This window comes from Manacus candei, unplaced genomic scaffold, assembly GCF_025592945.1.
Source record: "Manacus candei isolate 608988 ecotype Guabito, Panama unplaced genomic scaffold, ASM2559294v1 h1tg000057l, whole genome shotgun sequence".
NCBI lineage: Eukaryota > Metazoa > Chordata > Aves > Passeriformes > Pipridae > Manacus > Manacus candei.
In genome coordinates, this window is record NW_026138105.1 from 11,218,061 (window position 1) to 11,241,033 (window position 22,973).

The window sequence follows — 22,973 nt, forward strand, 5'->3', positions numbered from 1 at the left end:
TCCAAACGCTCCTTGAGCTCCGGCAGCCTTGGTGCTGTGACCACTCCTCTGGGGAGCCTGTTCCAGTGCCTGACCACCCTCTGGGTGAAGAACCTTTTCCTAACACCCAACACGAGCCTCCCCTGACACAACTCCAGGCAGTTCCCTCGGGTCCTGTCCCTGGTCACAGAGGGCAGAGGCTGGTGCTGCCCCTCGAGAGGAACCTGCAGATCGTGATGGGGTCTGATCTCAGTCTCCTCCAGGCTGAACAAGCCGAGTGCCCTCAGCTGCTCCTCGTATGGCTTCCCTAGACCCTTCCCCATCCTCGTGGTCTCCTCTGGACACTCTTTAGATGGCTTTAGATCCTTCTTACATTGTGTTTCCCCAACCCGCACCCAGTGCTCCCGCTGGGACCCCACCAGCACCGAGCGGAGCTGGAAGCGAAGCTGCTCCCCAGCACCACGGGAGGGCCGGGGGTCCAAACCACCCCCCTCAACGTGCCTGGGACCAACGTGTGGCCTCTCTGAAAACCCATAATTCGATATAATTCACCTCTCCGGGCAGCCTCCCCCCCCCAGATACACCCCGAGCTTGTTTTTGCCGTCTGGAACTGCACCGCGCGCAAGTTCATCGTAGAGCTTTATTTCGGTTTTTCTTGGTTTGAAACACCCCAACATCCCCAAGCCCCCGGGGCTGTCCTTTAAGCGCAGAAAGTCGGATAACCGGGTGTTTTGGGCGCCTTTCCCTCTCCCCGTCCGGGCCGCAGCGGGTTAAGCCGCGCGCCCACAATGCCTCGCGCCCTGCAACGTCGGCGGCGCCGGGCGGGACCGGCACCGGGACCGGGACCGGGATCGGGATCGGGATCGGGATCGGGATAACGAACGGGGCCGGCGGCGCCCCGATTACCGGCCCCGCGGCTCCCCCGGGCTGAGGTTCGCTGTCCCGGCAAGGCTCGTTCCCCCCAGCCCGGCCCCGCTGAGCTGGCGGCGCTCGGGCCCGGCCCCCGCGCTGTCACACGGGACGGTGCCGGGGGCGGGCGAGGGGCCGGTGCCAGGCTGGCGTGGCGGGGAGGAGGCATCTCCTTGCCCCGCATTTCACCTATTTCTGCGTTGTTTTTCCCCCCCTCCTTTAGGAAGCAGAGGCCGGAGCGCTGGCCGGAACCCGGCCATGTTCTGAGCGAGGCTCCGCTCGGACCCAGGCAGCGCAGGTGTGGCTGAAGGCATCGCCCTCCCCGCGGCCCTGCGGGCTCTCGGTAAGGCGGCTGAATGGGCGAGGCTGCTCCGCTTTGACAGGACGCACCGGCCTCCGGTGTGTCTGTGAACCGTGCCTGCTCCGCGGAGGTGGGGGCAGTGTGCGGTTCGAAGGGTTTCTTCAGCCTCTGGGGCCTTTTTGCCCTGGTGGAATTCACAGGGAGCCTTCAGGACCACGGAGTCACACAGACCACGTCACCCGCTGACTCTTCTTTGCTGAATTGCAAAGCTCTTTCCACGTTGGCTGTGAATTTCCTGCTGCATCAGAGGAGCAAAGTCCTGTTATGTCACATTTTCATGTAAAAGTGTCGAGTCCACTTCTGCCTTTTGGCTTAGTTTTTAGCAAACTAGAGATTCTTAACCTGGAAATTCACACGGTATATGTCTGGGTTTTGCTCTGGAAGCAGATTGTTTGGGAAATAAGCGTGTGATACTGCTCTGTGTGAAGCTGTCTATTTCTGCCTTCGAGCCCTTAGGCAAAAATATTTATATTCTTGAGTGAAAAATTATTCCTAAATATTTTCATTACTGCTTACGTCTGTTTACGTCAGAACAAAAAAATGCTTGTTTATTTAAGGTGTCTGCACAGCTGTTTCTTCAGGATTTACTCCTGAAACTTAAACAGCACAGTGGTTATGTGTCCAGTCAGCTACCAGGGCTCAGCTTTTGGGTGTAAACAAAGATAATTTGAACACTTAACAACTTTGTGGGAAAATAATTGGAAACAAACCAGGCACTCTAATGACATTACCTCTTAGAAAGCTTTGGTGGAGGAGAAGAAAATGACAAGCTGGGTGGCTTTAGTCAACTCTTGCTTTTCTTGGATGATGTGGTATGGATGAAGCTCTGCCTTCCCACCAGGCAGATGTGATGGTTTGGTCAGGGAACTTGGTGCCTGTGGAATGGGTATGTGTTCAGACTGCAGTTGGCCAAAGTCTTTCCTTTAAAAAGTTTTTATAAAAGAAAAAATACCCCACAGTTATGGCAGAACCAAAAGCAGTTGCTTCCTCTGTCAGCTTAAGAGCTGGGGATCTGAAACTCATACTGTGTGTAAACACTGAAGGGGGCTGGATATTGGCTGTTGGAGGATGGATGTCCCTTTCTACTCTTTAGACAAATTCCTGGTACATGAGAATTGGAATGGGGAAAGGGTTTCCTGGTCACCTCTAGCAATACTCATTTGCCATTGAGGCTGAAAAGCCTTTGCATATAGATTACCTTTGGTGGTTATTGTGAATGAAAACCTGTGGAAAAGGAGGGAAAATGGTAATGGAAGGATAATGGTAAGAGGATTGAGCATCCAGCCAAAGAGAGGAGCTTGGAAGTTGTCAGTAGTGTACAAGAAGACACTGGGCACATGAATTGCTGAGGAAGAGGAGTTGTCATGCAAAGAGAGTATAGCAATCATGGCAAAGAGGAGGGCCTAGAGTGTGCACTGTTATCTGTCTGGCTGTTCTTGCTGAGTTATTTACTTAATTTATGTGCTGTAGAGGAAGGATTTTCCCTTGTCTCACCAGGGGCAAATAATGGAGTTGAAGGCGTGGACTTTGATTCATGTAAATGTGTTTATGGTCTTTGTTTAGGACATGAGCAAATGCATTTTATGTGCAGTGCTATCTCCCTCCTCACATGCACATGAGTAAGTTGTGGGACACTGAATGATGCTATTGGAATGCTGTTGGAGAAGGTGTATTCCATTATATGAGGGTTTGCTTGCCACACTTTTCCTGTTCTGAAAGTTACACAATTTCTGTTTGATTATTGTCAACAATAGTTGGGGTTTATTTGGATGCAGGATGACGGGAAGATTTCACTCACCCATAACTGTAGTAACTTTTCCAGTCTAAACCACTTTTTTTCACAACTTACCTGTGCTTGTCTAATACAAATTAAGGTTGAAAGGCAGCACATTCTAAACATCAGTGGAAACAGTCCCTTAAATTACACAGAACTAAGTATTTGTCAACAAATGTTTACAAAGGAAGATGTTTATTTACAAAAGAAAATGTTTACAAACAAGATGTTTACAAAGGAATAAGCGTTTCAGATAAAAGGCAGTGAGTTCTGCTGCAAATAACTTCTGCTTTTAACAGTGATGATATGTAGGTACAGCACTGAGCTTATTTCTTTCTGAGTCAACCGGTGTTGCAAATAACTGTGTTTGTTGTACCTCTGTGGTTGCAGTTCACAGAAAGGCTGCTCAGCTTTGGGGATTTCTAAGAAATTGATGTCACAGTCATACAAATTTAATGTTTTCTTACCTGTAGCACTTTTCTTTTTAGAACAACCTTTTTTATGCTGAAGATATGTTCTCCTTCCATCCCTTGGGGCTGTGGAAATTCTATGGAAGAGTTAATCATTTACCTTCTAAAATTATTGCAAGATTGTTAATTCTATTGATATTTTAAGGACTTAGGACTGGTTAGCCAAATAGCACAGTGAAGTATTGTCAGGCATTTGCATAAAGGCACTTTTCCCTCTCAGACCAGTATTTGATGCAAATATCAACCTGCTATTTTATGCTTTGTATTTGGACTGACCAGGAAGCTTGAGATTTACTAGTGATGATGTTTCCAGTAAGCTTGGTGACTTCTGTCTTGTTACATCTTAGAAGTTTGTTTTCTGGAGTAGAAATGAAAAGATGGAAGTAAAAAGAAAGAAGACATGTTATTTATTTAAGGTTAATTTAAATATCGTACTACTAGCTGGAAATAGAATTTTTTTTTCCCTCTAAATTGCACTCTTATGCTGCACCCTACACTATATTTCTTTTAATCGTGAATGTTTTTGTGTACTTTGGGCTTTTCCAGGCTGTGTACTGTGTATGAATCACATTTTTTTCCCTTAGTGGGGATTTTAGCTGTAGCTTGACTCTGCTCCCTGCTGTTTCATGCATCATAAAAATTAGAGTGGGATGATGTGGTCTGCCAGCAAGACGTGACTGTTGGAACTAGAATTCTATTTTCTGTGAAAGGTCCCAATAATTGCCTTGTTTTCTTAGAATTGCATTGATAATTAACTCAATATTTCTGGGAAATCACAATTTTTTTGTATCTTCTAGAAAGTGCTCTTTTAGGAATGTCTTCAGCTCTCTTAAGTGTGAGAGTTTCTGTTATTTTTTGCTTAGGTCTGTTGAGTTTTATGCATGTGATCCTGTGTAATTGTGGGTAAAGTGCTTTCAGGAAGGGGAGTGGGTTGGTCTGGGAGCAGCATCCAGTAGAGTCTGTTTTGATACAACACATGACATAGAAGAGTTTCCATGTTTATCACTCCCCAACCCCTTTTCAGCCATGGCTGAATTACAGCTTTCGAATTTTGGACCTGAGATGACTAAATCCCCCCAAAAGTGCAAAGTAAATGGAAAAGTAAGATTGTGGGGTTTATGGTGGTTTGTTTTGTCTGTTTTTCCTCTGCAACTGCTTGTGAGTCAGTGGTTTGGATTCCAAGCTCTTTGTCACAGAGATGTGCTTGTAAGGGGCTGAACATCTTGCTGAAATCAAATCCTTGACTGTGACTTAGTTTTATGTTTTCCTCCCTTTCCAGAATCATGGCAAGTCCAAGAACAAGGAAAGTTCTCAAGGAAGTCAGAGCACAAGATGAGAACAATGTGAGAAAATTATGATTTTCTTTAGATTAGCTTTGTAGAATTGAATTTTCTTTTTACCTACTCCAAATGTAGGTTGGGGTCTATTACAGCTGTTGTCTTTATAGTATGGCTCACTGATGGTAACATATGAATTTGGATGTCTCATATTTCTGTTAGTTCCAGTAACTTTTATTCATAGATGTATTATAATACATTGCTGCATCTTTGGCACAAGTCTTCTAGAAGTTCTAGTTATTCTGAAACCCCTGGAGTCTTTTGAACAAGTGGTGTCTTGGGCACAGCTTAATTAAAATTGTTTGTTTCAAGTAACTTGATTGTACACAACCTTAAATGTCATAGTCCATGGACAGGTCAGTTCATTAAACCTTGAGTGGTGATTCCAGTCATAAAACTTCAGTTGTTGCACTGTATGATCAATAAAGCTATTTTTAAGGAAAAAAACCTCTGTTTAGATCTGCTATCATTTACTGCCAAACTGTAGTCTGACTGAATAAATGTTCCAAACTTTAGATGTTGCATCTTTATTTTGCCAAGGAAACCTCAAGAATTCAGTTTGGTTACTTTCTCTTCCCTCAAGTGGAAATGAAATCAAATTGAATTCTTTGCTCAGTAATTTCCATTTGCTCATCTGTATTTCCTCACTGGTTTCTAGTAGTTGGTACAGTAATTTTTATAATCCAAGTTAATGATCATTTCTTTACATGCAGCATAAATAAATACTCGAAGGAAGCTTCTGCTCTCAGGGAAGGTGTTTCCAAACACTAAGAACTCTCCCCTTATCTTGGGCATGTAACGTTTTCATGATTTGACTTTTTGAGCTGTAGTGTGAAAACTTCACCTGGACAAGTGATGGCTGATTGCAGAGATAATTGTTTTTCTCTCCCAGGTCTGTTTTGAATGTGGTGCATTTAACCCCCAGTGGGTGAGTGTGACCTATGGAATTTGGATCTGTCTTGAGTGCTCAGGAAAACACCGAGGCTTGGGAGTTCACCTCAGGTCAGCCTTTCAAGCAGACATGGACTGGGTTGGGTTACCTCAGTGATCATGGCTGTGAACAGAATGTGCTGTTTTGGAATTTATAGAATGTCTCAAATCCAACATTTCACTGGCAGTTTTGCTCCATGTTCCTCTCCAAAGTGGGCTTTGCTCTCTGTGCCTTGTCTGTAATTAGTTTGGTATAGAACTAGTTTCCAAAACAGCTTTATTCTGTTCAGGAGGTTTCTTTTTTTTTTTTTTTCTAGTAATATAAATTATAATTTTTGTTGTTGTCCAAGAAACATCCTCAGCTGAGATGGGAATCTGTGGAATAGGTCTGGAGACTCACAGTGTGTGTATATGGAATAGGGGCAGAGCATGGGATGGTTACTCAAATGAGGAAGAAATAAGTCTAGAGGGGAAATCAGCAAAGCAAGGGGGCCGTTCAGAAGTACATGCTTTGCTTTACAAGGGCTGATTTGAAGCTCATTACTGAGTAGAAATAGCATAGAAAAGAAGAGTTTGGAACTATTCCATATGTTACATGAAAGAAAAAAGGAAATTACTGAGATGAGGGTGTGATGAAGGCTATTTCTTTAGGGAGAAAGAGAAAGAAATCAGTCAAGTTACAAGTTTTAAAGAGCCTTTTCCCCCTCCTTTGTGACCTTGTGTTTAACAACAAGGCACTGTTTGAGGTTGTTTTGTGTGTGTGGGAGGTTGTTTGTTTTTGTTTGTATGTTTTAATACAGTTTACTGAGCAAGAATTTATGACTGAAAGCAGAGTTGAGATGCTAGCTGCAGTCACAAGTGCCCTGGGATGAGGTCAGGTGTTAGGAAAGGCTGTTTTAAGCAGCTGAGCTGTCCAGTACCTGATGGTCATTGGGAGCAAAAGCAGGGACTGAGACAAGGAGGTGTCTTTGCAGGTCACTGAAGTGTAACTGTGATAATAGGCAGAAAAAATTGCAGAGTGAAGTATGGCAAAAATTTCTTTTATATGGTGGGTTAGATTAATTCCTGAAAGAAATTTCTTGAAGAAAGCTACTTTTTCTGTCACTTGCCTTCTGTTGATTGTCTCTTTAAAATGCCAATAAATGACACGATTTTGGCTTATTTCGGTGAGGATCTGCCCACCTTCTTATGATGATCTGTCTTTCTGTACTTGGAGAGTGTTCTCTAACATGTTTGTACTCTCAACTTTTGAGATAGCTTATAATAAGCTTTTTTTTTTGTCCCTGTTGATACAGCAGGAAATTATAACAAGCTGTGATTTAAAATTAAAAAAAATAAAACAACCCTGCTTTTCAGTTTTGTACGTTCTGTAACCATGGACAAGTGGAAGGATATTGAGCTGGAGAAAATGAAGGCTGGAGGCAACAGCAAATTTCGACAGTTCTTAGAGTCTCAAGATGACTATGATCCCTGCTGGACAATGCAAGAGAAGTACAACAGCAAAGCTGCAGCTCTCTTCAGAGACCAGGTAAGTTCAGTTTTGTGTGTGTCCTCACCCCCACGGTCTGAAAATGTCAAAGTACTTTGTAAGCACTTTTTTTGAAAGGGCAGAGGAGGGCAAGTAGCAACTTTTGGAACCTCTGCAATAGTTCCTGAAAGGGTAAGTGTGAGAGACTGAAATCCTGGAGGGTTAATGTCTCAAATATTGGGCAGAAAAGGAGTGATAGTGTGTGACTGAGATAAGGTGCAGTTAGGACGGAGGGTCTTGGGGAAGCAGGAGTGAAGGCAGGAGCTGTTCTGGGACCAGCTTCCTTATCCTGGGCAACTATCTCTAAAACCAAGTTTGAGACAATATTGCACTTTCATCTGTGGTGGGGATGAGGAATTGAAACCACAAGATTCCCCAGCCCCCTTCTGAAAAGTTCAAAAACCAAATGTGCCTGCTGGAAGAAGTTGCCTGAAATAAAACCAATGTTCAATTCAACATCACAGCCTGGGAGTTAGAAAAAAAATAGTTTCTTGGGAAAACAAATTAATTGATCTCTGCAGCTGGCAGCAAATTGAAACAATGACTTGTTGTCACGATACAGAACCAGTGTATGACTTGCATGACAACTCTGACCTGGCATTGTTGACTGTTTTCCTGCCTCTCCTAGGTAGCTACAGTGGCTGAAGGCAAGGAGTGGTCTATTGAAACTTCTCCTGCCAGGAACTGGACCCCACCTCAGCCTAAAATGCCTCTCTCTTCCACTCACCGGTATGTATCCTTGTTATCTAATGTTGCTGAAGATACAGCAGGGTCAAAACCTGGTCTTTGAATGTCTGCTGGTTTTATTCTGTTGATGATGGTGTAATAATTCCCACCTCCTCCACCTGAACCTTAAACCATGGCAGAGACAAGTGAGCAAGGGCAGCAAAGCCAGGCTGGTTTTATCTTGACTTGTAATGCACCTGAAACATTTGTGTCACTCACAGGTGCTGTGCCAGTTTGGGATTGAATGCCAGGGAAGAGGAAACTGCTTTTTCCCTTGTGGTGCTCGTTACCAACAGGAGCATCAAAGCTGGACCACAGCAGTTTTGTGTTTCTGCTTTTGCATGTAGTGGTTGTTACTCTGTGCACCCTAAGGACCAAGTTAACTGAAAAAGCAGTTGTAAATCAAAGGAACAAGCACTTCATGGCTTTTAGTGGTTGCATTAGAGGTCCTTACTTGATAGATAGAAAAAATAATCCGTTTTTCATCTGTATTATGATGATATACATCAAGCTGCATTGCAGAGCTGGGGGGTATTTGCTTTACATGGTTTACTACTTAAATCTTTTATTTCAGAAGTTCTGCTGGACAATCTCACACTGCAACTGCCTCTTCTGACAAGGCTTTTGAAGACTGGTTAAATGATGATGTCAGCTCCTACCAAGGGTAATGTAATCTTTACTGACCTTTTTGAATGCCTGTCTCTGTGGCATAACAAAGATTTGGATGTTGTACTACAGCTGCACGACTGTGATCCTGGTTCACTAGTGAGCAGTTATGACTGGGTTAGTATTATAAATATGTTGGGATGTAAGATGAAGGAAAGTGTCTCAATGCATTTGTATAACAAAGATGTTTGAGCATTGAAGGGAAAGCTTGTAACTCCAAATGTTACTGTGGTGGGCTTCAAACTAGGGAGTTCTGTTTGTCTGTTGTGTCTTACAGTGATTTAAGTTAAACAGAGGGATTTATAAAACTTAACAGTGTTTTCTTCTTTCTTTCCTCATTTTCATGTATCATTTTATTAGGATTTACTCAGCTTTCTAATATCAGTGATCTGCTAAACCTGGAGAATCATTAGCTTGGACAGGGATACTGTAATTTGCAAGGATTTCTCAGTGGATCCTTGGTGTTACATCTTCCTGAAGCAAATGGTTTTGGGTTTTGGGTTCTAGGTGCTTTAGGACCTTTTTTTTTCCCCAGGTGTAGAAACAATTGTTATTCTTTCATGCTTTTCAGTTTTTGTTTAATAGTTTTAATGAATGCTTGCTGATACAGATACTGTTCATTTATTATCTTATGGTAGTGGCCAAGAGAATCGCTATGTGGGGTTTGGAAACACAGTAAACCCTCCAAAAAAAGAGGATGACTTCCTGAATAATGCTATGTCTTCATTGTACTCGGTAAGGAATTGCTGGAAGCTTTCTGTGACCTCAGTTTTCTTCCATTGTATCCCCTGTTTTGGGAGAATATAAACAGAGAAGAGAAACTGAAGACTGCAGGTAGATACAGAGAGATGCAAAAGAGTGAAGAAGATACTGGTAGACTTTACAAGATGAAATGAGGGGAGAAACTTGAGCAAAACTTAAGTTATGTTTGATATCAGTTCATAGAACTAAGGGAATGAGGATGTAGCAATGGATCAAGAAATAATACTCAACAGGGCTGAAGGATAAAAAGTAATTACCTGTAGGGAGAAGCAGTTAGGCTGGTAATGCTCTAAATCAATTAACCATATTAGGTATGTTCAGTGGAAAACAACTGAAATGTGTGTCTATGTGGTGCCAGAAGCCCTGAGCAGTGATGAAAACATTTGAAATACTTGTGACAGCGTGTGAAGAGATAACAGCATATGGTTGAACAGTTGTTGTGATTCAAGTAGAGATAGTGAAAGATGCATTGTTGAAGGAAAATGGGAATAGAGTCAGAGGCAGTCAGGGAAATATTGGTGCTTTGATAGGATGCAAAGTAACAGTGCTGAACCATATTTGGGATTTGGAGTCACTTGGAAATGCAGTAAGGTTTTCTACCAAGGTTAGTGGCCTGTAGCCTTCAATAGAGGCTTATTGGCCTGAATATCCACACCAGGTTCTGTTGTTTGTTTAAAAATAAATAAGTAATTTTACTAGAACTTAATGGAGATAGGTAATGCCTGAACCTTTGAACAATATTCCAGGTGATCCCACAGGGTGCTTAGTATAGGTCTGCTGAATATTTTCTAGGTATGTCATAGTTTATAGGCCAGAGAGTTCAGATTAGAAACCACATCTGTGATGTATTGCAGGTGTGCTGAGGCAGCAGAGGAGAGAGGACACCGTGTTCATGTTACTGTGAACCTTTTATTTGAGTCCAGATCTCTCTGAGTCTCTGGTTGGAATGCCCTCATGTGACCACAGACACACATTACAGTGGGATTTTAGTCCATTATTGTGAGCCTGAGTTACTTGCATGGGTGTTCATCCTGGTGAGGAAACCAGTTCTTCTGCTGCATGGGATTGTTTTTCCCCACACATACAGTCATTTTTAGAAGAAAAACATCTGAAACGCTCCGGTTTGTTCAAAATTACAGCCTGGTTTGACACAAATACTGGAAATTCATCACTTAATTTCAGTAAATGAGAGGCTGTGATTTTTTTCTCTCACTCGCAGGTAGTTCTTACGACTACAGGACAAGCTGTATTGGAGAATTTTGACTTAATTTAACCTGTTATACTGAGCACTTGATTATTTGCTATTATTATTCACAAATAGCTTATGGCTTCCTTGCTTTCTTTAAAGGGATGGAGCAGTTTCACAACTGGAGCAAGCAAAATTGCCTCGGCTGCTAAAGAGGGTGTAAGTAAATAAAATGTATTTTAGCTAATGCTTGTAAACTCAGAGATTCTGTTGGTGTTCTAATAGTGATGAAACTTGAGAAGTTTTACCAGGACAAACTAAATTTTGCTCTTCCTTTCCTGGCCTAGGGCTTAGTTACATACAGATTGCAGATCTCATGATCATTTCTCGTGTTTCTGGATGAATGTTTTTGTAAATTTATCCACTGGATTTAGGAGAAAGAAGTCAAGAAAAACTTTTGTTATGAAGTAGAAATTTCAGTCGGTGCCAAGTAAGGCTAAATTGGATTCTTCAGCAGGAGTTTGATACCAAGTTAAACTGCTGATAGTTTTCTATTTTTTTTCCTTTGTCTTCTCTCTACCTACAGCATTTCTGTCAGTCTAAATAGAAAGCATGTTGGGCAGAGTTTGTGTCCGCTGGGATGATTTGGGAAAAACTGAGGAATGGTCTTCATGCTCTGCATGTTCTGCAGATTGGCACACTTAAGTGACAGTCATTCAACTAACTGTAAATGAAAACCAGAGGAAATGAGAATTTATTTCATTTTACATAGATGATGATGGAAAGAGACTAAATGTTTTTGTGAATATAATGCATTGCAACTTTTTTCAGTTTTGCTTAGTATTATTCCAAACTTCCATGACCATAACAATTACCTCTTACTTTGGGTAACATTATAAGAGACAAAAATATTGATACTCATCTGCGTTGGCCCACCAAGTTCTAGTCTATGTTGAAAATCCTTTCTTCCCTCTGTTGCAAGCTGAGAAAGACTGATGCTTCCCCAGAGCAATCTGGAATGCCAGAGGTGGTGATATGGATATCCTCTTCTCACTGTGAAATTCTGCCGAAGGTTCCATTCCTTTTGGAGAGGAAATGTGTGTATTTAAAAATTGAAGGGTTTATTCCTGGTAAATCTGAATGTATTTGCTTCTTTTTACTATCAGGCTACCAGATTTGGATCTCAAGCAAGTCAAAAGGTGATTATAGATTTAGCTCTGTCTTATTCACTGTAATTGTCCTTAAATGTCATGTACCTGTTGATTTAGATTTGATCATCAACAGGCCAGTGTATTTTTCCTCCATAATGCACAGTAATGTTTAGATTCTAGCTTTTATTTCCATAGGAATTGCAATCAAGTTCAGTGATCAAATTAAGCAAGAAATAAACAGTGCTACTCTGCTCTTTGTACCTGTTGGGTGTATTGGAAAGGCAGTAGAGCTTACAGACATAAAATACCCTCATTTTATTTCTGTAAATCCTAGAAGTGATCTATCTTGAAGCACTTTTCATGATGATGTATTATAAAGGAAGCCATCTTTCCGTTGCTAAAGCCTAATAAGTTACAAATGTGAAATTATTATTATTAATAATTTATTAATATTATTAATAATATTAATATTATTAATAACTAATTTTGGTTGTGTGTATTTTAAAAAGTAATTATGACAAAAGCATTTAATTTTTCAAACTAGGGTTAAAACAGAAACAGACCTGAATTACACAGAGCTCTCACATAAGATCTATTTGCATGGAAAAGTTTTAAATTCAAATGTAAAAATTTGCAAAATAGGATTCCTAATTTGCCAAAGTTCTGAGTGAGACAGGACTTAGATATATTAATATATGATACAGGAGTTTTACTTGAACTATAACTCTTTGGTGTGTGCAGCATTAGCCTGGTTTGCTTTCTCATAGACATAGATGGTGTTGCTCAAAACAAATGTGAAGCAGCAGGTGTTGGTGTTCAGACAGGTGTATGCACTGGGATATTAATCCTCCAAATAGCCACATTTGGGCATGTTTGCAATAAAAATGTCTTCTTAAAGCACCCAAACTTCCTACTTAAAAGCCTTAAAGTGTTTGCTGCTTGGCTTATGTAAGAAAAACTAAGTTTTCTACAGCTCTTCCTCTTTCCCTCCTTCTGGTGGTTTTAGAAGCTGTTCTTTCTTTAGTATTATTAACAAAAGTAAATACAATATTAAGTGTCAAAGTTCATCACATCTACTGACAAGGACCTCAGCAACATGGTGCTTTAGAATCTAAGCTGTGTCACTGAACCTTAAATTTTGTTCCTGAAACTTCTGATCCTTTGCAGAACAGATTTAACATCTTTCTGACGTGGTATATCGGTTAAAAGTGTATTCGGTGCCCAGGGACCAAACACATTTCACTGTTTGTCTTGTCAGTAGATGTTTAAGTTGGAAAAGGTTCATGCTACTTAACTTGCCTGAAAAAATGCTGCCAATTTGTTGCTAAAAGCTGCTTCTACCTTCCTTGCTCTTTCTCTTTTGCTCTCTGGGTAAAGTTTTGGGGCTACAAGCAGCAGCCAGAGCCGGTAACACCCTCACATATATTCTTGTGCATGGACTCCTTGTCACTGTTCGTGCTCAATATGTGCATTTGCTCCTGAGCTGTCTTTTCCTTTTCTGCCTTACATCAAATCTGTTTAGAATAATGTTGTGTGTTTTGTATGGTGATATTTCTTCAAACCTACTTAAAGTAGGTCAAATAGGACAGAGATATCCAAGCTCTGCACAGTCCAAGAAGTGACTCTGCTCCTATCCGTGCTCTCCATAAGCACGGATGATTTCAGGAAAATACAACTGTACCTTTCCATTCCATATTTACAAAATTATCTGCTTGAGGAAGAGGGATGATGTAAGAATTCTTCCTAATTCTAGCAGTGACTCCACTTAGCACACCTAAACTGTTACTGTGAGTGTATTACACTCTTTATTATATAACATAAACAGTTTGCCAGGTTTAATAGATCTCTGACTCATTCAAAGATGAGAAATCCCCTTTCTTGTTTTTCTTAAAAACTTTCTGGCCTCACTCCCAGTGGAAACAAGCCTTATATGATTTACATTCACATTTCCCACTAGGTGGAAGCAAGGTTACCTTTTGCCTTTGCTTCTCCAAGAACTTTGAGCCTGTAAGGAGCAGAAGTACTGGAGATAATGGTTGGGAAAAGAGGGGAATCTGGGAGTGCTGTGGGTAAGGGAAAGGCTTCTTAGGAAAGATCTCCAAAGTGATCCATTCCCAGGAAGAACATGAATGAAGGCTCACAGCCTGACCAATGTTAGTGATAACATATAAACCCTTAGGAAATAAAGCTTCCTTAGTCTCTGCTGATGTTTAGGAGTAATGTTTTCCTGGCAAGCATGTTGGCCCTTTTGGATTAACCAGGATAATTCAGAAAGCACTCAGTGTGATAGGACAATGCCAAAGAAAAGTTTAAATCTGTCAAAGGCTTACTATGTTAATAGGGAAAGGAATGATTTCAAGTGAAACTCTCCTAAACCCTGCTGTCCTTGTCAGCACTGTCTAATGAAAATAATTTAGTGGCTTACACTGTGGGCTTACATTTTTGTAAATTGCCTCAAAAGTACAATATCCTCATGCATCTTGTTCTGGATTGCAGTAGATTTCTGAAGTTCATTGTTTTTTCTCCCTGCAAACCTGGGGCTTTAAAAAAGATTACAAAAATCTTCTGTCACAGCTTTGGCTCTTGTGTATTGCTCAGAAACACTTGGGCTGTTACTACAACTGGAGCGCTACAAGACGGAAGAATTGGGGAAACATTAGGCACAAAAGATCTAATTCTGAAAGTAATTCCATTAGTAGGAAAAAAATAAGGGTAGCTGAGGTCAGTTCTTCCAAACATTCAGCTGAAGGCATTAGCAAGGGGCCCGTCTTGGAGGCTGTTGCTGGTTGAACCATTGCTTCTGCTTCCAATGCAGGGCCAGACTTTGCTTGGGCTCTGGGCGTCTATTGCCATTTGTATCTGATTTTATTTTTTTGCCTTTTAATGTTTCCTGCAGCACTTTATTGTGTGTGCTTTTCAGCTCATTCTGCTTCTGTGAATCAAAGCTTAAGGCTTCTTGTGTTTTTGGAGATACTGCTTAAAAATGAGGCTGCAGAAGGTGTTGACTATTGTTTTTTGTTTTTGTTTTTTAAGAAAATATAACTGACTTTGTTTTTGTTTTGCTTTTAAATAGGCATCAGAGTTAGGTCAGACATTAAATGAAAATGTTCTCAAACCTGCACAGGAAAAGGTAACTTTGGAACTAGTAAATGACTTGGAGAAAAATGGTTATGATGTCTCAGGCAGTGTGTCCTTCTGTAAAGGGGAAATATCAAACAATTCAAAGCAGGATGTTAGCAAAGAAAGGTTAATGAGAGTAAATTCCCTCCACCAGTCTTTCTCATTTTATAGATTTCATGCTTTCAATAATGGAAGATGGGACAGGATGAAAATGCACCCTAAATTCATATTGAAATCAGTTATTTTTTAAAAAATATATATATGTTAGTAGTAGTATCTTTGATTGTTAAGTTCCCAGTGCTTTAGTCATCTGCCTGTCAGCTTTGTTTTAGTTCAGTCAAGCATCTTTGAGCCACTGTAGTTCATCTGGGGGTAGAATTTGGGACAAAGTAAATGTTTAAGATGAATGGGGACAGTTCATCAATAAAAATAACATGTTCTTCCAACCTTTGTTTCCTCAGAAGTGACCAGTGATCACTGATACTACAGATTTTAGTCAGAGATTCTCCCCAGTGTCAAATGTTGCCTTCCTGTTTCATATGTTTAAAAAAACATACTTTTACATCCTTCCCATTTGGCCTGCATTTGTTCTGTGCTTTAGAATTTTGGGTCAGCTCCAAAATTCTGATAAAGTCTTTTCTGAGAATGTGGTGCTCCACTTACCTGCATAGTTTTTCTTAAAATACACTGGTTTTGATAAAGCAGACTATCTTTGCTATCCTAAGAGAAGCAATGCCACCGCTTTGGGATTTGGATTGATTTTCAATTTGAAAAGAATGTTTTAATCACATTGCAAAATAATTTTTCTTGCATTACCTTCATTAATTCACCATTCTTTACATGGCATTTCAAACCACACAAGAAGACTCTAGTTGGTTTTCTGTTCCCTAGAATTATCCATAACTTATTTCTAAAGGCTTAGATGCATTATTTTCAGGGTTATTTTAGGGTGCATTTCCTTGAGCTGATTTTTATTTTGTAGGGCAATTTAATGAGGAATGATGCATTCTATATTTAAAAAATAGTTCTATTTCCCTTAGGATGTTGTGTTGTTAGTTCTAAATAAGTGTTCCTAACTAAAATAGGTATTCTCTATATGGTTATACAAAGTCACTTGCTTTGGAACAGCTGCCATTTATTAACTGGTAAAAGGCACCAGTTGTGTTCTGTTTGACCAAAGTTTAAAACCCTTTTAATATTTAAATAAGCATCTATAAAGGAGAGAGAATAAAATGGAAATGCTAAGTTTCTAAAAAACATCTTTGTATCCAGTAAAATATATATAAAAAACTTCATGTTTGCAGATTTTTTTATTTACTGGTGTTTTTATGCTCAGCAATAGTGTAATGGTACCTTCCTCAAACTGTGTGTATATCTGTAAAATAAATTCCCACATTCCCAAGGTTCACTCCATTATAGATCAACATCTTCTTAACGTTGTTAGTTTTAGCTTAAATATATTTTGATTCAGTTCAGGGTTGTTTTTTCTTTTTACACTTTATGTTTTCAGCTGTTAAGCACAAGTGAGCCTGTCTTAGAGTTTCAATAATACTTTGTTTTGTGGCTAATTATCAATCCTTTGATTCACATAGGTGAAAGAGGGGAAAATATTTGAGGAGGTCACCATGGGGGTATCGCAGTTGGCCAGCAAGGTATGAGGTGGCCTGCCTGGCTTCAGGGAGGCCAAACAACAAGCCAGTCTCCATATTCTTATGAAAAGTGGTACAAAATCATCAGTGCAACTTTCATCTGCTTGTGTTGAAGAGAGAAAGTTGGAAAGTGGAACTTTGAGCAGACAGTCCTTCTGTTGGGATGTTAAAAGCTGTACAGGTGTGGTGTGGTCCTCGCAGCAGTCTCAGTGAGGACATGGTGTGGTTGTAAGCCAGCCAGTGTCCCAAACACAGAAAGGAAATGTGAGAGAGAATATGGAGACAGCTTGTGTTACATTGGTACAGTTAAACTTACTAATGGTCTGCACCTTTTCCTTTGTCTTCTTTCGCTCTCGTTGCTCGGTGATGTGGTAAGTGCTGCCTGTGGCTGCCAAGCACAGAAATCCTGCACAATCTAATACCTGTTTTGATACCTTGCATGTCTTACATAGGAAGGTGTGTCTTTCTAGCACTGTGAAGTCAGCACTGGAGGCTCTCTCACATACCAGCTTAGTTAGTGCCTTAGACTTTGGGCATAATTGAATAAAGTGAATTATGTTACCTGTTCTGTTTAGAGCCCGGTGCCTCCAAGGCTGAATTCTGAGATTCATCCTCAGTATCTATGACATAGAATAGCACCATCCATGGGTGTCACTTCAGAATTTGTGTTTCTAATCCAATGCCAGTCCATTATAATAACCCCCAAAGGATTCTCCTAGCAGTCATGCTTATTCTAGAACTCAACTTTTGGCTTGTTTTACATGGGTAGTGCAGTAATACTGAAACAGAGTGAAGGTAGCTTTGTAAGCAATAGAAATATAAATACTTGTTACAACAATCGTGAGATCAAAACGTCAGTGCTGTCATTAAGTTTAATTTTATGTAAGAAGTAATTCTAGTATTTTTGTCAAGAAAATCCAGGAGAGAATTCAAAAGATGTTACAGCGATGGGGGAAAAAGCTAAACTTGACCTGCTTCTCAGCTCTTCCAGCAGCATGATGCTGTGAAATGTGTGTTCTTTACATCAATCAAAAATCTGCCCATCAAAAACACTAATGAGTTGTGAGTTAAATTTTCTGGTGAAACGTGTTCTATTTATGGCAACAAGTGGAAGGATTGTGCTGTGGCTTTTGCTGTTGCACCTGGCAGAGGGGTCGGATCAGCCCAAATGAAGGGAGTGTCTTTTTTTTCCTCTAGGTTCAGGGAGTTGGAAGTAAGGGATGGCGAGACGTCACCACTTTTTTTTCGGGCAAACCAGATGATAATTCTGAAAGGTAACTTTTTGTAGTTACTTTCTGTGTCTCTTTAGATGCATAGTTTTATCTCCTGTACATTCTCAGCAGTGTAGTGGCAGGTAATTTTTCAATATTTAGAAATTATTCTGTCTTTGCTAGCAGTCCTGCTCTATGTAATATGAGAGGAATTCAATATAACTATTTGTTTATAACTGAGAACAAAACAGGGCACACATCTTGGTTTAAAAATTGCTCCAAATGCATATTCCCTACCCTGGGACTGTTAAAACTGGTCATAAAATCTGTGAATTAGACTATAAGCTTATGCCATTTGGAGCAATATATTTAGTTCTGCCTTTATCCTCAGTTTTGTTTAACCAAAGGGCAGTAGAACTGTAGTTTTCTTTGTGGTCATTTTTTAAAATTATTATATTTGGTGTAACTAATTTATTTCTTCCTTCCTTTCCCTCCCCTCCACCCCACAAAAGACCAGCTGAGGGAGACAGCTACCAGAACAGTGGAGGGGAGGGCTACCAGAACAATGCTGTAGATCAAAGCTTCTGGGAGACCTTTGGCAACTCAGATCCACCAAAAGCTCATAAATCTCCAAGCAGTGAGAGCTGGACCTATGTGGACAATTCCACAGAGAAGAAGAGCTCCGATAGCTGGGACGTGTGGGGCTCGGGAACGGTCTCCAACAAGAACAGTAACAGCGACAGTTGGGAAAACTGGGAGACCAACTGGGAAAACGCAGGAGGGGAGAGCAAGACCAGGAAACCTCCTAAGGCAACAAAAAATGCATGGGATGACTTTTAGAACTCTGTTAAACCCTGGTTTGCACAGCGAGGAGAGGGAGGCTGTGCTGGCTGGTGGAGGGGAGAAAGTTTTACACACAACTGGAGTATCATGGTTGACCTTACTGATCTGTTACTTTTGTGCTTCCCATTCATTCTCCTTTCTTATATCCTGGTTTAGGGGAAAAAAAAGTAGCATCTGAATCTTTTATCACATGAAGGTGGCTCTCCCTTTTTTAAGGATAGTGATAACTGTATTCTCCTTGCACTATTGGCCACAGTGACTTTCTTAACACAAATGCTCAAATGAGAAAAGTCGGTGCAAGGACACTTTCATGGCACAACCTTGCATGTATAGGTTCATAGGTGTTCATCCAGTCCTCATCTAATTTGAGATTTGAGGTGTTTAATGCAAACAAAGGACAGGGTGTGACTTGAAAAGATAGTTATTAAATGAGCAAACTGCAGTTGAATAGATCTAGCTCAAATGCCTTATGTATTGCTCTGACTACGTTAAGTCTGGCAATTCAAGATGGTCTTTAAAGTATTTTTTACTGGAGCTTTGTTTTTAAACTTTATGACATTATTTTATTTTTTTTTTTTTAGTATTTTAAAACTTAGTTTCTCCCCTTAGAATTCATAAGGAATCTAGAGCTAGATAATTATTTGTGTAAACTTACAGGTTTGACCTGAGCTATCAAGGGATATCCAGAATGGCTGTACTTGCCCACCCTACTCAGTAGATTAAGAGTTTACACTGTGCAGCTCTGCTACACAGACAAAAAGCAAAGCTGTGGTGTTTTCCTTCCTCACCTACACCCTTGCCCCAGTTTGAGTATTTTATGTGGTCTGTTTTTTCTTTCTTCCTTCTACTCATCTACTGTACTGATTCTGATAAAAATGAAGTCTTTCTGCTGCTTGGCAGTGAAACAAATTTATAAAGAAGATTCCAGCAAGACAAAATGGGTGGAAAATATGAGAACACTAAGGGAAGAGCCTGGCAGCAAGCCCCTTTCAAGATGAGTAGATGTCTGGATTTAATAGTAAAATTTAATTTAAGCAGATGTTTTCCAAACGAATCTTTAATGTGTCAAACTGTATCTCTCTCTCTGTCATGCATTTCTCCACATTTCCTGGATCTTGTTAAAGAAACACTATTTTGGAAACTTCAGAAACTCCTTGTCAGCATTAAGGAATGGAACAGAAGATTCAGTTATGTCTCAGTTTTGACCCATCAAATTGCTTTGCATGACACAAACCATAACTTCTGCAGAAGAACTGTGACTTTAACAGCAGAGGTGTCATAGGCATCCCATTTTATTTTTGGGGATGGGTTGTAAATGTACATTCAGCACGAAAACAATCAGCTCGCTTGAAAACTTCATGTTTTATGTAGTCTGCTTTACTGCCAGCATGGAGTTCTTCCTGTGAACCCTGTAAATCTTAATAGTTACCTAAAAAGCCTTTTCTTTTTAAAGTCAGTTAATTTGTTCAACAACCAACCAGTGTTGTCAAAACTTAAATAATGCGTCATTTCTTTCCTCTTCAGAGAGGTTTTTGAGCTTATAGTAATATCAAGAGTGTTAAAAGGAAGGAAAATCATGAATTCCTCAAAAGCAGCAGATTTTAAAGGCTTAAGTCTAAGTAGAAGTAGCTGTATTTATAGCCTGGCTCTGTATTTCTGTTAGTAGGATCTTACAGATGGTGAACACAGTATTTTTTCTAGTCTCCTCTTGCCCTGTCCTTGCAAGAACTGGGATTTTTTTTTCCCCTCTTGCTTCTCCTGAGCTCGTGGTCTCTGAAGCTCGTGGTCTCTGAGCCCCTGCAGCAGGACCTGGAGCTGCTCAGGACCCAAGTGCTCTCCAGGCTGAGCCATTCCCAACACATCCTTGCTGACACTGACCCTTTTGAAGTGCCAAAGGCACGAGAGATCTCGGTTTACAATTCTGCTCGTGGTACCATTGGCAGAAGTTTACAGCCTGACTGTAAAACGAGGGGTTTTTTTTCTTCTTTTCTCCAGTTCCAAGTATAACTTTGTCATAGCTTAGTTGCATGTCAAATATAACTTCGGAGTTTTTATGCACACACCTCTGTTGCCTCCTTGTCACGTGTCTGCTGCCCAGTCCGAAGCTGATTCAGCTTCCTTTATACAAATTTATTACAGTTTCTCTTTCATAAATCTCCTGAAATAGCTCGTGGCAGGAGAGGCCATTCAATCAACAGCACTGTGGGGGGTGTGTGCACATTCTCCTCAGCTGTGAGCTTTGCCCAGGAGAAAACTGGTTTATTTATGTATCACTTGCAGCTATGGTTGGCATGAGCCATTTGTTTGTTCTTCTGATTTTATTTTTGTAGCTCTTGAAACTTTTATGTTCCAAATTAAACAGCCAGGGCCCTGCTCAAGCAGGAGCTTTGGGTAATGATTCTTCTGGTTGAGGAGATGGAGGCAGAAGTTTTGCTATCTCTTTTTTTGAAGTGCTGGAGAGAAGCAACAAAATGCTGCAACTCCCAGAAAGGTGTTACTGGAAGATTAAAAGAACCCATTATGACAGCAGAAAGTGTAACTGCAGACACAAACTATTATGCCAGCTGGTCTCAGTTTGAGAGGCAAATTGGTATTTTTGTAATGACTTGTCAGAGTCTGAACATTTTGATCATGTCTTCCAGAGGAGAGGACAAAATGAGGGCATTTTCTTTTACAAAGCCTCTGTTTTATTGGATTTTACTTTTTCTTAAAGTAGGTGGGAATTTTCTGCAATTTGAAGAAATGCATCCGAGCAAGTTGCATGTGCGGAGCGAGTGTTTCTGAATCAGATTTGGTTTTTTAACCTCTCCCCAGATCCTTCTTTTTTTGGCCTGATGAGGAGCACTGTAGCAGAGGCACTGAGTGCAGCCTGCTGGAGCTGAGGTTGCCTGTCTAAGTGAAGATACAGCCATGAATCTGAGCGTGTGATTTGTAAAAGTGATCTTGTCACCGTGTGCTGTGGGTGACCAGTGGGCTCTGCTTCCCTTTCAGTCCCACTCCATGTTGTCACAATTTGAAGTCGTACAAGCAAATTGCCAGGAGATGGTGCAGTGGGTGAAAAGGCTGCTGCAACAATTGGACATTGCAGTGGTGGTTCAAATTTCCTGGTGTTTCAGACTTTTATTTCTTTGTATGGCTTCAACTTTGGAAAATACGGAGCAGCTGGATTCCTACAGGTAATCTGATAAAAGAAAAATTTCAAGACATTCAAGCTAAGTGCCACTTGAAAAAGAGTGAAAGTCTTGGAGAATGCTCCCAAACCTAATCCTAGGAGTTAGGGATTATTTTAAAGTGTTTCATTTGTGTCTTTATACCTGTTAGTAATGATTACAATTCAAGAAGTGCTTGGCCAGCTCTCCCTCATGGTTGGGACCTCAAGGATAATGCTGCTGCTTTTATTTTCCAGGCCAGACTGTAACATTCCATGGGTTCATAATGTACTTGTCAGTGTAATGGTCTGTGCAATAATTTAACAAGTGTAGATAAAACCTTTGTTTAACCCAGGATACATTTAAAGATACAGTGGTCCTCTTGGAGAGTAGCAGCCTACACAAGTACTTCAGTTCTCACCTTACTTTGGGAATATTGCATTTCAGTGACCCAATTAAAGGTTTGAGCAATCAGTGATTTAAACAGAAATCAAGAAACATTTCGATGTCCATTACTGGAGTTTGATCCTAATGGTTTAGTGGCCTCTAGTTGCAGAACCCCCTTTCATTCTCATGCCAGCAGAAACTTAGTCAGTAATGGAGTACTGTATCTTTAATTCTCCTGCTGTGTTTTTTGTGAAGTTCACAGGAATATCGATTTCAGTGAACACTATTCATTGTTCTGTAGAGTGGTTCTGGACTTGAACTGCAGTGTCATCTTTTAAAGAGCATTATAATAAAGCAAAGAGATATGGAGCAGAACGGTGTTCAGCCCTTTTTCAGCAGACTGAAGTTAATTTTAAGCCCATGTGCTGGTGTCAGGCATATTCTTTCCTGCTAGTAATGGAAGCTGCCAATGTCAATGACAGAGCCAAAAACATCTTTATATTTCCTTGGAATTTCACAGTCTAACTTAAAATGCTAATTTTAGGTCTATTTGAATTCGGAACAGTTTTGAGACAACACTGGTTGCCTCCTTAATTTAAGGGGAGCTATAAAATAGAAAGCAAGGTAATTGCTAATAGATTTATATATTGTGATTTTTATTAGCTTATCTACAAAGGCACTTAACACAGCAGAAAAAGGTAACTTTTGAAGCAGTTTTCCTTTCCAAAAAGTGAGATTCCTCTGGCCAATCCTTCAGCTGGTGATGATGGTTCACATTCAAGATTCCAGTTTCCTTCATTAGCCAGGCAGCCACGTGAGTACTCCAGATGACTGG

At 40.5% G+C, this 22,973-nt stretch overlaps 1 protein-coding gene across 5 annotated transcripts; it reads left to right on the plus strand.

Moving 5' to 3' along the window:
- Positions 1-769: 769 nt before the first annotated feature.
- ARFGAP1 (ADP ribosylation factor GTPase activating protein 1) lies at positions 770-22,513 on the plus strand. Of its 5 annotated transcripts, XM_051803137.1 has the most exons (15): positions 770-911; positions 1,112-1,231; positions 4,773-4,836; positions 5,723-5,832; positions 7,117-7,288; positions 7,917-8,017; positions 8,589-8,678; positions 9,319-9,415; positions 10,791-10,847; positions 11,795-11,827; positions 13,157-13,186; positions 14,853-14,909; positions 16,492-16,551; positions 17,746-17,822; positions 18,272-22,513. In XM_051803137.1, exons 3-15 carry the CDS (start codon positions 4,777-4,779, stop codon positions 18,597-18,599), a joined length of 1,272 nt encoding a protein of 423 aa, XP_051659097.1. In that variant the 5' UTR covers positions 770-911; positions 1,112-1,231; positions 4,773-4,776; the 3' UTR covers positions 18,600-22,513. The 5 variants fall into 5 exon arrangements, with proteins under 5 accessions (XP_051659097.1, XP_051659099.1, XP_051659100.1 ...); XM_051803139.1 differs by lacking the exon at positions 16,492-16,551 and having other exon boundaries at positions 17,752-17,822; XM_051803138.1 differs by lacking the exon at positions 13,157-13,186 and having other exon boundaries at positions 771-911.
- Positions 22,514-22,973: the final 460 nt, after the last annotated feature.

Coding starts and splice junctions, on each gene's coding strand:
- ARFGAP1 (XM_051803137.1), top strand. CDS start 4,777: ATGGCAAGTCCAAGAACAAGGAAAGTTCTCAAGGAAGTCAGAGCACAA. Junction 11,828..13,156: donor GATCTCAAGCAAGTCAAAAG/GTGATTATAGAT, acceptor CTCTGGGTAAAG/TTTTGGGGCTACAAGCAGCA. Junction 14,910..16,491: donor TCAAACCTGCACAGGAAAAG/GTAACTTTGGAA, acceptor TGATTCACATAG/GTGAAAGAGGGGAAAATATT.